At 49.8% G+C, this 13,713-nt stretch overlaps 2 protein-coding genes and 1 long non-coding RNA gene across 16 annotated transcripts in view; 1 reads left to right on the top strand and 2 right to left on the bottom strand.

The window, feature by feature from the left end:
- The window catches only part of LOC311438772 (UDP-glucuronosyltransferase 1A1-like), a 35,653-nt gene extending 32,334 nt beyond the window's left edge, over positions 1-3,319 (top strand). For all 10 annotated transcript variants that reach the window (XM_084523636.1, XM_084523638.1, XM_084523635.1 and 7 more), the window contains 4 exons: positions 246-377; positions 645-732; positions 1,138-1,357; positions 2,286-3,319. In XM_084523636.1, the coding sequence (XP_084379762.1) occupies positions 246-377; positions 645-732; positions 1,138-1,357; positions 2,286-2,583 (738 nt within the window). In that variant the 3' untranslated portion in view covers positions 2,584-3,319. The remainder of the gene's footprint in view (positions 1-245; positions 378-644; positions 733-1,137; positions 1,358-2,285) is intronic.
- Positions 3,320-6,378: 3,059 nt separating this feature from the next.
- On the bottom strand, positions 6,379-8,187 carry LOC311438845. Its single transcript, XR_014694362.1, has 2 exons — positions 8,006-8,187; positions 6,379-7,430 (listed from the first exon to the last, which is right to left on the bottom strand). It is a non-coding gene; the product is annotated as an uncharacterized lncRNA (long non-coding RNA).
- A 1,496-nt stretch (positions 8,188-9,683) lies between these two features.
- SH3BP4 (SH3 domain binding protein 4) overlaps positions 9,684-13,713 on the bottom strand; it is a 38,661-nt gene continuing 34,631 nt past the window's right edge. For all 5 annotated transcript variants that reach the window (XM_084524031.1, XM_084524032.1, XM_084524033.1 and 2 more), the window contains 2 exons: positions 12,954-13,142; positions 9,684-12,647 (listed from right to left, as the gene is read on the bottom strand). In XM_084524031.1, coding sequence (XP_084380157.1) covers positions 12,423-12,647; positions 12,954-13,142 — 414 coding nt within the window. In that variant the 3' untranslated portion in view covers positions 9,684-12,422. The remainder of the gene's footprint in view (positions 12,648-12,953; positions 13,143-13,713) is intronic.

Genomic DNA, 13,713 nt, shown 5'->3' with positions numbered 1-13,713 from the left:
CTGAACCTTGCTTTGGTTTCCAAATCTGCAAACACTCATACTCCTACATACCTTCACCCAACAGCCTGCACCCTTTTTTTTTCCCCAGGCCTCATTTTCTAAATAACCAATTTTCCTGGTCCTAGTTTTCACTATGTTGACTATTCATTTTGTTGCCTTTCTAGATGCTTTTGTGGAAACCTGACAAAAATTACTGCATATGACACAGTAAGGATTTTGACTAAGGATGTGCTTTGTGTTGGCAGGAATTCGAAGACATCGTCAATGCGTCTGGAGAGCATGGCATCGTTGTCTTCTCACTGGGCTCCATGGTCTCTGACATTCCTATGAAGAAAGCCAGAGAAATCGCAGATGCTTTGGGATCAGTCCCTCAGACGGTACAGTTACCCTCTCCTGCTTCCAGCACAGCAATCCAACACTGTACTCAAATGTAGTGTAAGATTAACTTTGGCTTTCGGGGTGCTCAGTCCTTCCTTACTCCTGCTCCTTGATGCCAGAAGAAATCATCCCTGCTGCTCTGCACTGCTGTCAATAAAAGAGGTTTTGTGCATCACAAACACCTTCAGCTGTGCTTTTCAAACCAGCTGAGGAGCATTAAGAGGCTCTTTTATGAGAATTGATATTGTGTTTCCTTTCCTTCACAGGTTTTGTGGCGATACACAGGAAAGGTGCCCTCCAACCTGCCGCAAAACGTAAAGCTTGTCAAATGGCTGCCACAGAATGATCTTCTAGGTAGGTCTGAGATGCTTTGGGTTATGCCAGCTCGTTTCTTTTAATCTGATAATGTAGGTGCAGGGCCTCGTTACCATCATCTGCGCTGACTCTTTGTATCGCTGTGGGTCACAGGACTTCCCAACAGACTTGGCTGTTTGAACCACAGCTTGTCATTTAGAAACGCATCTGATTGCAATTTCAAGATTGCAAAATTATGAAAGAACGCTGTTTGGAAAGGCTTTCCAACACTTGATTATCTTACTGTTGAAGATGGAGGGCATTAAGTTTGCCCATAAGTAATGATGCATGTGACTGTCTTGATGTACACCCATCAATGCCATGTTCGTGTAAGTTTTTCCTCAGGGATGTGTTACCATGACTTAATGGATCAAATAGCTAAGCAAGTCTCTCTTTCTTCCACAGCTCACCCTAAGACTCGTGCCTTTATTACCCACGGAGGCTCACATGGTGTTTATGAGGGCATATGCAATGCAGTGCCAATGGTACTAATGCCTTTGTTTGGAGACCAGATGGACAACGCGAAGCGAGTAGAGTCACGGGGAGCAGGACTGACACTGAATATACTTGAAATGACTTCAGAAGACATGTCTAACGCCTTGAAAACAGTTATTAATGATAAAAAGTCAGTAATAGAAGCACAGCCTTTTTCCTTCTACTCTTGTATATCGACAGCACTCTTACTTCCAGCTTGACAGAATGCTAATCTGTTCTTATATCCCTTCTTATATCAAAGCTACATTGCTGAGAAGCCAATGCTTGACCTTGTTCTGCCCCTGTACCAGCATCATCCATCTCACTGTCTAGGATTGTAATCCTAGATGATGAGAACAGGCTTGTGGACCAGGCCTGCCTCCTCTGCTGTCTCAGTGCTCCCACAAGGCTAGCATACTGCTAGCCTTGCCCAGCAATGCCATCTGCACAGCAGCTGGAGGGAGGAGACAAGTGGCAGTGCCTCAGTATAGTCCAGGGGCTGTATTGCATCTGAAGGTAGGATTTACTCAACAGAGCCATGGAGCAGTTTTCTTAGTCTTTTTTTTTTTTTTTTTCTTCCTTTCTGGCACTCATGAGGAATTGTATGAGCACAGCCACTGCCTGGCTCAGTAATGCTGTAAATTCCAGCACAGAGCAGGAGAAATACACACAGTATGCTGAGGCGATACAGGGAGCCCCCCTAGGCAGCACAGTATTGCTGCCAGCATGCCCAGGCTGTTTTGAGACATCAGAGCATAGGGGGGCTTTAAGACACACCCTCCACCTTTCATCCCAGGATTTTGCTAGCAGCTCAAGCTAAGCTTTCCTACTTCTTTTCCTTTTGTTTACCCTTCTCCTTTTCTCCTTTTTCTCCTTTTCTCCTTTGTTTACCCTTGAAAACAGGACTTTTGGGGCTTCATAACTTTGCTATTTTACCTCTCATGTGGTGGTGGTGGTGGTAAATATATGGAGAAGCCCCCAGTGGGCCATCAGACAACTGACACTACATCCTTTTTTTTCTGGGGACTGAGTCTCAGAAGCACAAGTCATTGAAAACACCCAACATCTTGTCTTGGCAGGTACAAGGAGAACATCAAGCGTCTCTCAGAACTTCACCTCGACAGGCCCATCCACCCCCTGGACCTGGCTGTGCACTGGGTGGAGTTTGTCATGAGGCACAAAGGGGCCCCACACCTGCGACCTGCTGCTCATGACCTGAACTGGATCCAGTACCACTCCCTAGATGTCATCGCCTTCCTCCTGGCTGTGGTGCTCCTCTCCCTCTTTATTTCTTTCAAGTGCTGCATGTTCTGCTGCCGCAGGTGCTGCTTTAAGAAGGGAAGAACAAGCAAGCCAGCCAAATCAAAGTCCCACTAGCGGATGAAAACAGTGCTGGGAGACAAGACCTCTGCTCCAGACCAGAAGGATCAGAGAACATCTCAAATTTCACTAAAATAATTACTGGTTTCCAATCAGGAAATAGCATCATTCTTTGAAACTAGTGCCGCAGGAAGAGTTGTTCCATTGGTATAATTTTTATCTTTAATTAAGAATTAGTTTTTAAAAATAATGTGTATAGTAGTACTTCAGTCACTTGGGAAGATATTGTTGTGAAATCCAAGGCTCCCAGCTTCCACTTCTTGGTGTACAAGGGACTCATGGTGACATTTTTTTTAACCTCTATATATAAGGGAGACATACAGGGATTTTCACAAGCCCTTGCCCTTTACAGGGGCTTTGGGAGAACCACTTACTTGCTCTAGTGTAAGACTGTCAGGTTTATCAAGCACTTTGAAATCCTTCTATCGCTGTTATAGAAGAGGCAAATGTTATAATCTGACATTACGTGTCACATAAGCCAAGCTAGACGCACATCTTAAATGGGCTTTGTGTGTGTTTACAATACCCTGAGCTTGATCAAGGCTTCAGCATGAAAGCGGTCGTAAAGCCACTGGTGTTTCACCAAGTTGACTAGAGTTCTCTATCTGGAGCTTACCACTTGGGTGATATGATCTGTGGAAGTATTTTTAAAAACCCATCTGATTTTGTAAATGATGCTAAGGTAAAGACCCAAACCCCAGCCCTATAAATAAATCCCTACTACTAACAATAACGGTCCGTGTGTTTTCTGGCTTGAGAGACATGGGGCTTAGAAGAGAGCCCTATGTTGTGAAGGGAGAGCTGGAGAAAGGAAAGTTTTGGTTTAACACTGTGAGGTATATTCAGTGAAAGCCACCTGAGCACACAAAAGCTGGTTCTCAGCATTACCATTTCATCACTTGGTGAAGCAGCGCTTGCTGAGAGGTTTTATCCTGAGGCTGCCACACTCCCCACTACTAGTTATAGAAAAGGCATGTCCAGGCCTCAGGCAAAAAAAAGACCTTAACCTAACTTAAAATTTGGGGCTCAGAACAGGATGGGGCATCCCAGCGTGTCAGTCCTTCACAAAGGAGCCCTGGCAAGTACCTGGCGCTGCTGCTCTCTAGTGCAGACTGAAACGGCGCATACTTAGTGCAAGCCACTGAGCTGGCTTCGGGAGCACTCCTGCTCCTCCTCTCAGACACACAGGCCATACATGCTGTGAGAAGTGTCTCACCCACCACGGAGCTGCTGGCAGCGTTCACACGTGTGCATAACAGAGGAGAAGGCAAAGGAGGCAGGTGGAGCCTCCTTCAGCCTTTCCTTTTGCCTGATTCTCTTGGGTGTTTGTGCCATCTGCAGTCTGCTGACTGTTGCTTTTTATCCCCTGCCTTTCCCTCCCCTCCTGCTCCTGGTAAATACAAGGAAATCTTTTCCTTGGGACATGGGGAGGGAGTCCCCATGGTGCATGAGCTCTGACTCGCTTCCAAACCCCAGCTTTCACGGCTCCCTGCGTTTGTGAAGTGACAGCTCTGGTTGTCCCCATGGTGCTGGCTGGAGCCAGGTGGCAGCAGCACTGCTTGGTGCTCCTGGACAGGAGACCCAGTGAGACCTTGCACTGCCCCCCGCACCACGGAATACGAACTGAAGGGGCAAGAAGTGGACAGGCAAGGCAGCAGGAAAAAACAAAGCAGCTTGGTGTGGTTTTACAGCCTTCTACTGGCACATTATGCAGAGGATTTGTCACTGCGTGGCTAATGGGGGTAGAGGGAAATCGAATTGAACCTGGTTGTGGTGGTTTCAGCCTGGAGCCCAGGAGGCTCCCTCTGAGCACCAGGCAGCACTGCTGTGCTGGGCGGGTGCCGCAGCCCTGGCACAGGCTGCCCAGAGCCTGGGGGGGCTCCTCCTTGGGGAGCTTCAGGAGGCAAATAGGAACTAGAAATCCCATTCAATTTTAGGGAATTGCCCTTATTCTTTAGCTGACAATTTGGTAAAACTTGGCCTCTCACAAGCCCCAGATGAAGGAGGACATTTGGGGATGGAAATCACCCAGCCCATGGCCAGCTCTGGAGATAGCCCAGAGGAGACATGACTGCACGTAGGAGCACAAATTGCTGTGCAGGGCTCTGGGTGTCAGTGAGGGAGCGGGGCTGGATGGCGTGGTGGTGTGCAGGGCCCGGCCACATCCCATCATTTCAGCTATGCCCAGCAGAGGACACTACGGCATTGCTAGCACGCTGCATCCTGCAGGGAGAAAGCAAGGAAAAAGCCAATTTCCCCTTCCACGGCAGTGCAGGCAGCTCAGTGGAAGGTGACAGCTACTTGGTCATCCCCCCGGCAGGCAGCGATGCTAACGAACCTTTCATCTCAAGGCTAACATAGCAAGCTCCAGGATTTTGAACCGTGGTGCAGAAAGATGATTTTTTAGGGTAAATTAGGAGCCAGGCTGTGCGGGCTGAGCAGCTTTAGGGCAGAAGAGCGAGCCAGAGGCACCACAGCACCGCCGCAGGGTGGCCTCACAGCCCTTCTCAAGGGAAGAGCAGTGCTGGGGGATCCCTCTTCTCGCCCTTAGGTCAGGTGAGGTACAGAGACACGCTGCCCCTTCAGGAGCACCAAGACCCTGTGTCCCTTACTGGGAAAAGAATAAATTCTTGGCTGTGATGCATTTTTTTTTAACCAGCAAGAGTTGAGATCAGGTCTTTTCCCCAAGGGGAAACTGAGGCAGGACCAGCAATCGCTCCTTGCACTGCCCTGCAGCTCCAGGAGATGCAGTCTGAGCTCCCAGAAACTTCTCCAGAATTTTGCTTTTAGCTATCAGCCGTAGACTTAGAGCATGCTTCAGGTGTGCTCTCAGTAGCCCTCAACCCACTGCCACTCTTGGGAAAAGGACAAACAAACAAAACCTCCTACAGCCACAAGCCTTACAAAGCTCTCATCACCTCTGCACGCCCACGGTGGCACCTCCTGGGAGCTGTGAAAGGAGATGGGAGCTGTTGCTTTCCGCTCTAGCCTGGGGACTTTTTCAGTGTTTATTATTTCATTTGCCTGGTTTTTAACACTCGAGGTGTGACCTGCTGGTGAGAGCAGCGCTGCTGGTGCCCCTGAGACTCCTGTCCCCAAAATGAGGGATAAACGATGCTGCTTTGGGGTTGCTGGTGTGGGTTTGCCTTCATGTGAAAGCCTGGGGAGCTATGTGGGGGCTCTTGGAGCCTGTGGGATGGCAGGGAGCTGACATGAGCTGGATCAGCCATGCAGCTCTCCAATTAATTATCACCCACAGAGGTGTTTTTAGGAGTTATTTATAGGCGGGAGCGATGAAATCCAGGGAAAACAATTGGCAAAGCAAACCCGCCGCGGGGTGCAGGACAGCCTTGCCCTCCCAGGAGAGGAATGTGCCCAGCTGAACCTGGCGAGAAAGCAAACAGCCACAGCGTTGGCATTTCAGCTCTGTGGGCGAGGGAAAACCCAAGCCAGGCTCGGTCCATAACTCTGCTGCTGCTGGCTGCTGGGACTGAACCAGGCTTACGAGGGAAAGAGGAGGTGAAATCTCTGTGCACAGGTTTCTCCCCGCTGCCTGAGCCAGCTCAGGTTGCTGGCATTTCCTGGGGAGGCGATGCTGCCTCCGAGCTCATCTTTCACAGACCGAATTCCTGCGACGCCTACGGCGGGTGTCAGAGATCAAGCACGGCTCACGCTAACCAGATGGGAAGAGCTGCTGTCGCGTGAGGCTGCTTTGATAGGTAGCAGCAGGTGCTCCCAGCACCAGTTCCCTTTCTATTAAGGACAGGAGAAAGGTTTCATATGCCAGAGCTGATGGCTTAGGATGATAAAAGCAAGTCACCACTACAGGCTGTTTAGGCACCATCAGATCCTAAATCCCCCCAGCGAGATATTGCCTGGCTCGCCTACTGCATGACCTCTCTTCAAAAGCCAGCCTGAACAAATGGAGCCGGCGGATTTCTTCCCAAAATACTCCCAACCCACATTGTCTGGGGAGCATGGTCCCCCTGCCCTGGGGTGGATCAAAGCAAGCTGCGTGATACCAAGCAGCCCCATTGCTCTCCCGGGGAGGGACTGAACCATGTCCCAGTGACTCACTTTGAGCAGACTAGACTTTGCAAAGCGGCTGCTGGAAGCTTTAATTAACATTCAGCAGGGGGTAGTCAAAGAAACCCAAGGTTAATTATCCCCCAGAGGCTGCCAAAGATACGGTGGGGGGCTGCCCTTTGGGTTTCGGTGACAAATGGTTGGTCTGAGATGATTTCAGCATACCACGAGGGATGCTGAGGAGGGCAGGATGCATTAAGTAATGGGTGGGGGGAAGGAAGGGGACACTGAAACTGGCTGTGCTCCTGATGTTGTAGTTTAACAGGCTTGCTCAACAAAAATAACACCTTTGTTGCTCCAACCAGAGGCTCCTTCCTTTCCATAAAGGGCTTCAGGGTACCCCCACCCTAAAACAGGCCATCAGTCGCCGGTTGCAGAACTGACCACCCTAAATGTGGAGCTTGCCCCTCTTTCAGGCAGTGACCCTTGGGAAAACAAGCAGTTCTGCCCTGCACCTTTCCCCCTGTTACGACAGAGGAGGAGGTGAGCAGGTCACGCCACCGATAGGAGCTGCGTGTCCCAACAGTGGCCGCATCGAGAATCACAGCTGCAGCAGCTTTTCTGTACAGACACTGATAACCCAGAGGTGACTTCCCTCCCTCCCTCCCCCTTCTGCCATATCTTCTTCGTTCATTTAGCGATGAGCTGAGCTGATGTAAGATGATCACTCAATTTTGATAGCTTAAGTAGAGGAGAAAATGGTGCGAATGCATTTCCAAGGGGGCCTGTGCTGAAGTAGGTCACTCCCTTGATTGGATCTAGCAAAAAAAAAAAAAAAAAAAAAAAAAAAGACAACTTCTCTGAAGCTGAAATGTTAGAGGGAGTCAGTCATCAGAGAAGCAGCTAATGGGGAACTGCTTGAATTAGATAGCTAGTGCCCTTTCTGCCCAGACTACGCAGGAACAACAGGTGTAGGACTGAAATGTGTAATCAGGCAGCTTTATCAAGACATAGAAAAAAAAAAAAAAAGGCTGCACAGAAGTGGCCGACCACAGTCAGAAGTCAACCAGAAGAGGATGAAGCGGCAGTGGAGCAGCCAGCCTCCCCCAGCCCCGTAGCAATCCCTGGGAGGTGCCAGGTGATGGGGCAGGCAGGATGGGACCAAGAACCCCAGCAGAAAGCAGATCTCCACAGACACACAACTGTGTGAAACTAAAAACTGCAGAATGGGCAATGGGAATACCTGAGGGTGATCCTCTCTGGGTGGAAAACAGATACAGAAGACCAGCAGCATGGGCACAGAATCAGAAATAACTCAGACAAGCCTCACAGCAGACCTTCAGTGGGATGTCACCTCAAATATGCTCCCCCTTTGCTTTCTCAGCAGCCATACCTGCAGAGGAGGGTGGGTTTTCACACCACACTGCATCGCAAAGCTCCCAACTTCAGCCACTGCCACATCCCAGATTACCGGCACTGACCGCAAGGAGGAAAGGGAATAAGTAAGGACAGCTGAGTTAAGAGACTTTATCAGCACAGGTTTGCTAGCAGCTGAAAATTGTTAGCAAATTGAGGGAGAAAAAGAAAGGCAATGGGACAGCAGCTATCTGCAGCTTTAAAGGAAGTGAGCCAATGCCTCGTTATTGGAGCAGCAGATCCATATGTGTAATCTAATCCCAGATCATTACTCCCTTGTTTTCTGTCTGGGTTTATGTGCAAGCACAGAGCAAGCAATCACCAGTTCTGGGTGAGCAGCTGAAAGAAATATCAGAGGGCTGTGGAGAAACAGCAGTGAGGAGAAGTGGCTCTGCTGCAATGGCTGTGAGCTGCCAGGCCAAGCATGGCCCGAACACGAGGAAGGCCACCTGGGCATCCAAGGTGGGAGTCATGGTGGTCCCCAGAGGAACCCAGTGCACAGATACATCATTAAAGGACTCTGGGGGCAGCAGGTGGAGAAGGGGGGCTGGGGAACATGGCTCTGGTTTGCTTGGGGTGATCGCTGCCTGGCTGTGTCTGTGACGGGAGCTGGTGAGGGATCTCTCCGTCCATGCCTCAGCCCTCGAGCCCCTCAGAGCCATTTTCAGCAGAAAATATGTGGGTGAACGGAGATTGTCGAAGCCTCTCCTGCCTCTGAGGATGGGCTGAGGCTTTCAGGAGAAGGCAGAGCAACACCCAGGCAGACATGGATGGTGCAGGAGGTGCCAAGCAAGGCCAACCACCTCCTCCTTGCCACCTGTGAGGAGTGGTGGGCCTGGCCCAGCAGCCCAGCCAGCCTCCCTATGCCAGGCCATGAGATGTGTTTGCCAGGAATTAAATCAAACCATCAGGTCTTTTCTTCACCCTTGGCAAGCCGAAGCCACGGCCAGAGCCAGCTGACTGAGTATTTCATGTTCATGGCCTGAAATCTGAATTCAGTTCATATCAAGAGCACTGCAACTGCTGGCCTGTGGTGCAAGTCCAAGGCCAGGTGGTTTGGGACAGCCAGGACTGATAAAGGCCTCCTGGTAGCACAGGCCTGGCAATGTGAACATATCTCATTTGGACATTTTCTCCCCTGATCTCTTTAATTCTGCTCTCTCACACTGGGCAAGGCAAAGCCCATTTTATGCACCCATCAACCTTGCACAACTGCCTTAACGGGCCTTGGCTGAACACAAGGATTTTTTCTCCATTCAGAAAACAGCCAGAAAAACATCTTTGGACTAAAAGAAACCTTGCAACCAAATCTTTTCCCATGTTAAAGTTTCTTAAACAGTAATTAGGAGGCCAGAATGGACACGCTGCTGGAAGGGAAATTACTCCCTAGGCTTTGCTTTTCTCTCTGGCAGCCACCAGTCGCAGCAGGATCGTTTCCAGCGACTTTCCTCCCAAGAGGGCAGGATGGAAACACAAGCTGAAGGAGGACCTGCTGGAGATCAAATCAGAGACTCGAGACCCAGAGGACAGCTGGCTCTAGCTGCAGACACATGCTGTGAGAAACTATTGTTTGTACAGTGAAAAACCTCTAAATTAATCTCACCCACCAAAGCTGCTTTGAGATGAAGAGACAGCAGTAGATGAAATGCACTCAATAGCACTGGAATAGTAACAGCTTTAATTGCAGTATTTTTTTTTTCCAAAAACATTTTCCTTTAAAAAGAAAAGAACATAAATGGTAAGTACAATAACCAGTTACTGCACAAACTGTGGCAACGCAGAGCCCAGACACAGGTTTCAGAGACGGGCTTGATGAATAGTGGGCAGAAGGCATCTGAAGGACGCACACCCAGTCCCAGCACGCGAGGAGAGACTGGATTTCTGACCGAGGACAAGGACAAATTAATGCAGTGGTTACCCCATGGACCCCAAAATGTGCTGGCCATACTCCCATGGTCCTCAGGGAGGGTGTGCACAGCCGAGGGGCTGAGCATGGCAAGTTTCAGGCTGCCACTGTGAAATGTTGAGCTGGGTATAGAGTACCTGAGGTAGTTAGAAAAACCAAGGGCGGGGAGGGGAAGTGCTGAAATTATTTGGGGATGTCGCCATCTTGTCAGAGTCATGGGAGGGTAAAACTTCTGCCCAGGAGGGTAGGGGCTGCCCTCGCCTGCTGCGAACAACCTGGCCCAGCTCAGCCCATCGGGGAGCCCTGCGCAGCCCACGCTGCTTTTGAGCAACAAACTCCAAGATCTGGGCAAAGCAGGTGAGGAAGCCGTCCCTCTGCCTGCTGTCTGTCAACAGATCTGCCTGCCGACACAGGCTGGGTCTCTTGCAGGAGCTTTTCCTTATTGCATTGGAGATTTTTGCTTGGCATAAGGAAAACGTGCTCTTACGGTGCCCTGCTGTTGTAGAGAGAAAGCAAACGCATCGCGGGCTCGGCTGCTGGCAGACCCTGTTTCTGTGCTATTTTATGTTGCATAGGAAACTCCTTAAAGCCCCTGAGGAGAAACTAAGGTGCTATTTACTTCTTGTGGGGTCTGGTGAGGGTGACTGCTTCTGGGGACACAGTTTTGGGAAGAGGCAATGAGAGCTGTGAGGCTGTGCTGTGGGAGGACCATTCCCTCTGGAGGCTGCTGTGCCAGCACCGCTGGCCACCAAATGCCCACACACTGCCTGGAACATACCACCCACACCATGCTGTGCAGCATGAGCTGGCCAAATCACCCCACATGTGTCTCTTGGGGAGTTAATGTCACCTGCAGCTTCCTAGGAGCTTCACGGTGGAGGAATGAAGTCTAGAGCCACGAGCCTGCCTGGCAGCAAGGCCATGCAGCCCTTCTTGTGTGCTGCTACCAGCCTTTTAAAAAGTACTTTCCCCACACTTTTTTTTTTTTTTTTTTTTTTTCTGGTTCAACCTGAAAGAAAACAATCCTTAACAACTAACCTTTCAGTGGTAGCAGCATTCCGCTATAAAGAGACTTTGCACTTAAAATAAAGTAATTTTTCTGTGCAAAAATATTTCCCTCCTATGTAAAATATTTCAAGGCTCGGGGGCAGAAGGAAGAGGGGAGGTCATTCAAAAGGCAGCTATAAAACACCAGGGGAAAGTATGGGCACTTGGTACCACAAATATTTAGCTCAATGGCACCAGCTTTATAGCAAAGGATATTTACAAGTTCATCTGGAACTCAGCAGCCTCGAACAGCCCCATTCAAAGCCCTGTGAAATCAATGGCAACGAGCATTAAGTCACATAACACATCTGGAACATCTCTGTTGAGCTTGAGAGTAGATTTCAAATAGGAGAAACATTTTCTCTTTTCTTTTCTTCTTTTCTTTTTTTCCTTTTTTTTTTTTTTCTTGGTAAGGTGATAATATATAGATTGCAACGATTCCCTCCCCTTTTCTGGCCTCCTCCCCAGAGTACAAGCTTCTGGAGAGGAGCACCCAAGTAATTTGCTGCAATGGCAGGGCGAACCACTCCCACCACCCTCCCGCCTATCTCACCAGGCAGCAAGGAACTTCTGAACCCCAAACTTCCAGCTTCTTCCAGACACATCCTGCAGCACCCAGGTGGGATGAATCATTGGCCAAGCACCAGGGGCAGCGTCACTTCTTATGGTAAAAAACGGTACCCACGCATCTGAACACAGGCAATGAGCATCTCCCTGTCCACAGATGATAAAATGCATGTTTGCAGGTAGGCTACAAAAATGATAATAAAAAAATAAAACAGAGAGGTCATATGGCCTGTGAACATAGGGAAAAAAAAAAAAAAAAAAAGCTCCTTTCTGGTGTAAGATGCTTGCTGGGCTGAGGACATCCCAAGTTCATATGGTGCTCTACAAACAGTCGTGTCTGGGAGTTTGCCAAAACCTGACCACGGCAGTGGCACAGGGCATTCACTGTGCTTCGTCTTAAATACATATGTACATGAGTCACGTTCATCTCAAAAATGATAATTTAAAAGCAGTTTCTACAACATAAAAAACAGCAACAGCTTCCCTCCAAAGTGGTTACAACCTTTACTGCTCATTAAAAAAATTAGATTTTTATTTGTAAATGCTTAAAAAATGTGTTTTCTTTTGTGATCCCTCCCACTCCCCTCCCCACCCCTTGCCCCTTTTAAACTTCTTAGTAAGAAATAGTTTAACCAATATCAATTCCGTATGAAAAGCCATCCCTTCTGGATGCATTCCCATCAGAAGGAGGGTCATCTCCTGCTGATTTCCAGTCCTGCTGAGAACTTGCAAACTTTGGCCTCTTGAAACCTGGGGAGAGCAATCTCCACGTGTTTTTAAAATCAACCGCTATAAAAAAGGGAAAAAACACAGAGAAATATGGACACCGACATCAAATGAGACGTGGACAAAAGTATCGCTGCAGGGAGCTGCGCTAGATGGCAAAATCCTCGTGGTCCTGTGGGCTGAAGGCAGCTGCCCGGAGGATGTCCAAGGAGTTGACGAGGATCAGGGTGCCGGTGAGATGCTTCCAGCGCTTGGTGATGGGGTTCTTCATCTTGTCCAGCCCCGTGTGCAGCTCCTGAATCACGTCACGGTAGCTGTCGCCCATCTGGCTGCTCCAGGTGAGGAGGAAGTCGTACGCGGGCTTCCACATGGCCTGTGGGGCAGAGGGTAGGAGAAAGCAGACCTGAATGTGAAATCCAAGCCTTTACCAGCCTGCCTCGGTGGCTGCCTTCATCACGTCTGTGATTGAACATCCAGCACACAAGTGGTGCCATCCCCAGCATGCCCTGATCACAGAACGAACATGTTCAGGGTGAAAACACCCCCAGGTTTCCCCCAGATCCTTCTCATTCCCCAAAATCACACCAGAAAAACATGCAGGGGGGTATAATGGCCACAGGCAAAAACATGCTTGGGAAAGGCACAAGAACCTCAGAGACTGAGGCCCATCTGCTCTCACCTCACTGTCCACCACCCCGGTCTTGTCCCGGTGCGGGGCCTCGTAGGCATCCATCTGCTGCTTGGAGACCTTGGCGAGCTTCTCGGCGAGCTCCCTCCAGCGCTGGGCCACCTCCACGGCTGTGGTCAGCAGCACGAAGTCCTGGATCAGCCTGACCACCAGCCCCTGGCAGTCCATCTTCAGCAAGGCCTGCAGGACCACCACGAGGAAACAAGGAGACAGAGTCAGGGTGGGCCTGGAGAACCGCATGGGGAAGTCCCTCAAGAAGCCATCCCCAAATCCTCCCACCTCCTTTCTGGCTACAGTCGGTGAAATTAGGCCAACAGGCTCAACATTATGTTCAATGAGGCCTGTAGCTGGAGTTGGCCACCACCTCCTCAGCCTCATGTTCTGGGCCATCGCTCAAGGTCCTCAGACACCACATAAGGAGGTTAAAGCAACTCAGGGCTGAGAAAAACAGAGGCCTTTAGCCAAGATAATTCATCCAGTGTGCTCCATGCTGCTTGCACCCAGAGGAGCAGTGCTCCTTGGTGCAGACAGCACAGGTACCTGAAGACTGCCCCGAGCACCTGGTGGCCATGGGCCAGCCACAGCATTTTGGGGCAAGACCTGGAGATTTGCCTCAGGAGAGGGGCTAGGGTGAAACCCAGACAAAAGGCAAGGCCAGAGCACTGCAGGACCTGACCACAAAGGTTGCGTTGCTTGGGACATGCTTGCTATCTTCATGTGTCAGGTCAGAAACCACCTCCTTTCCTCATAA

Source organism: Aythya ferina (assembly GCF_964211825.1).
Source record: "Aythya ferina genome assembly, chromosome: 6".
Lineage (NCBI taxonomy): Eukaryota > Metazoa > Chordata > Aves > Anseriformes > Anatidae > Aythya > Aythya ferina.
Note: the sequence above shows the minus strand (reverse complement) of the source record. Positions and strands in the feature narration are given on the sequence as shown.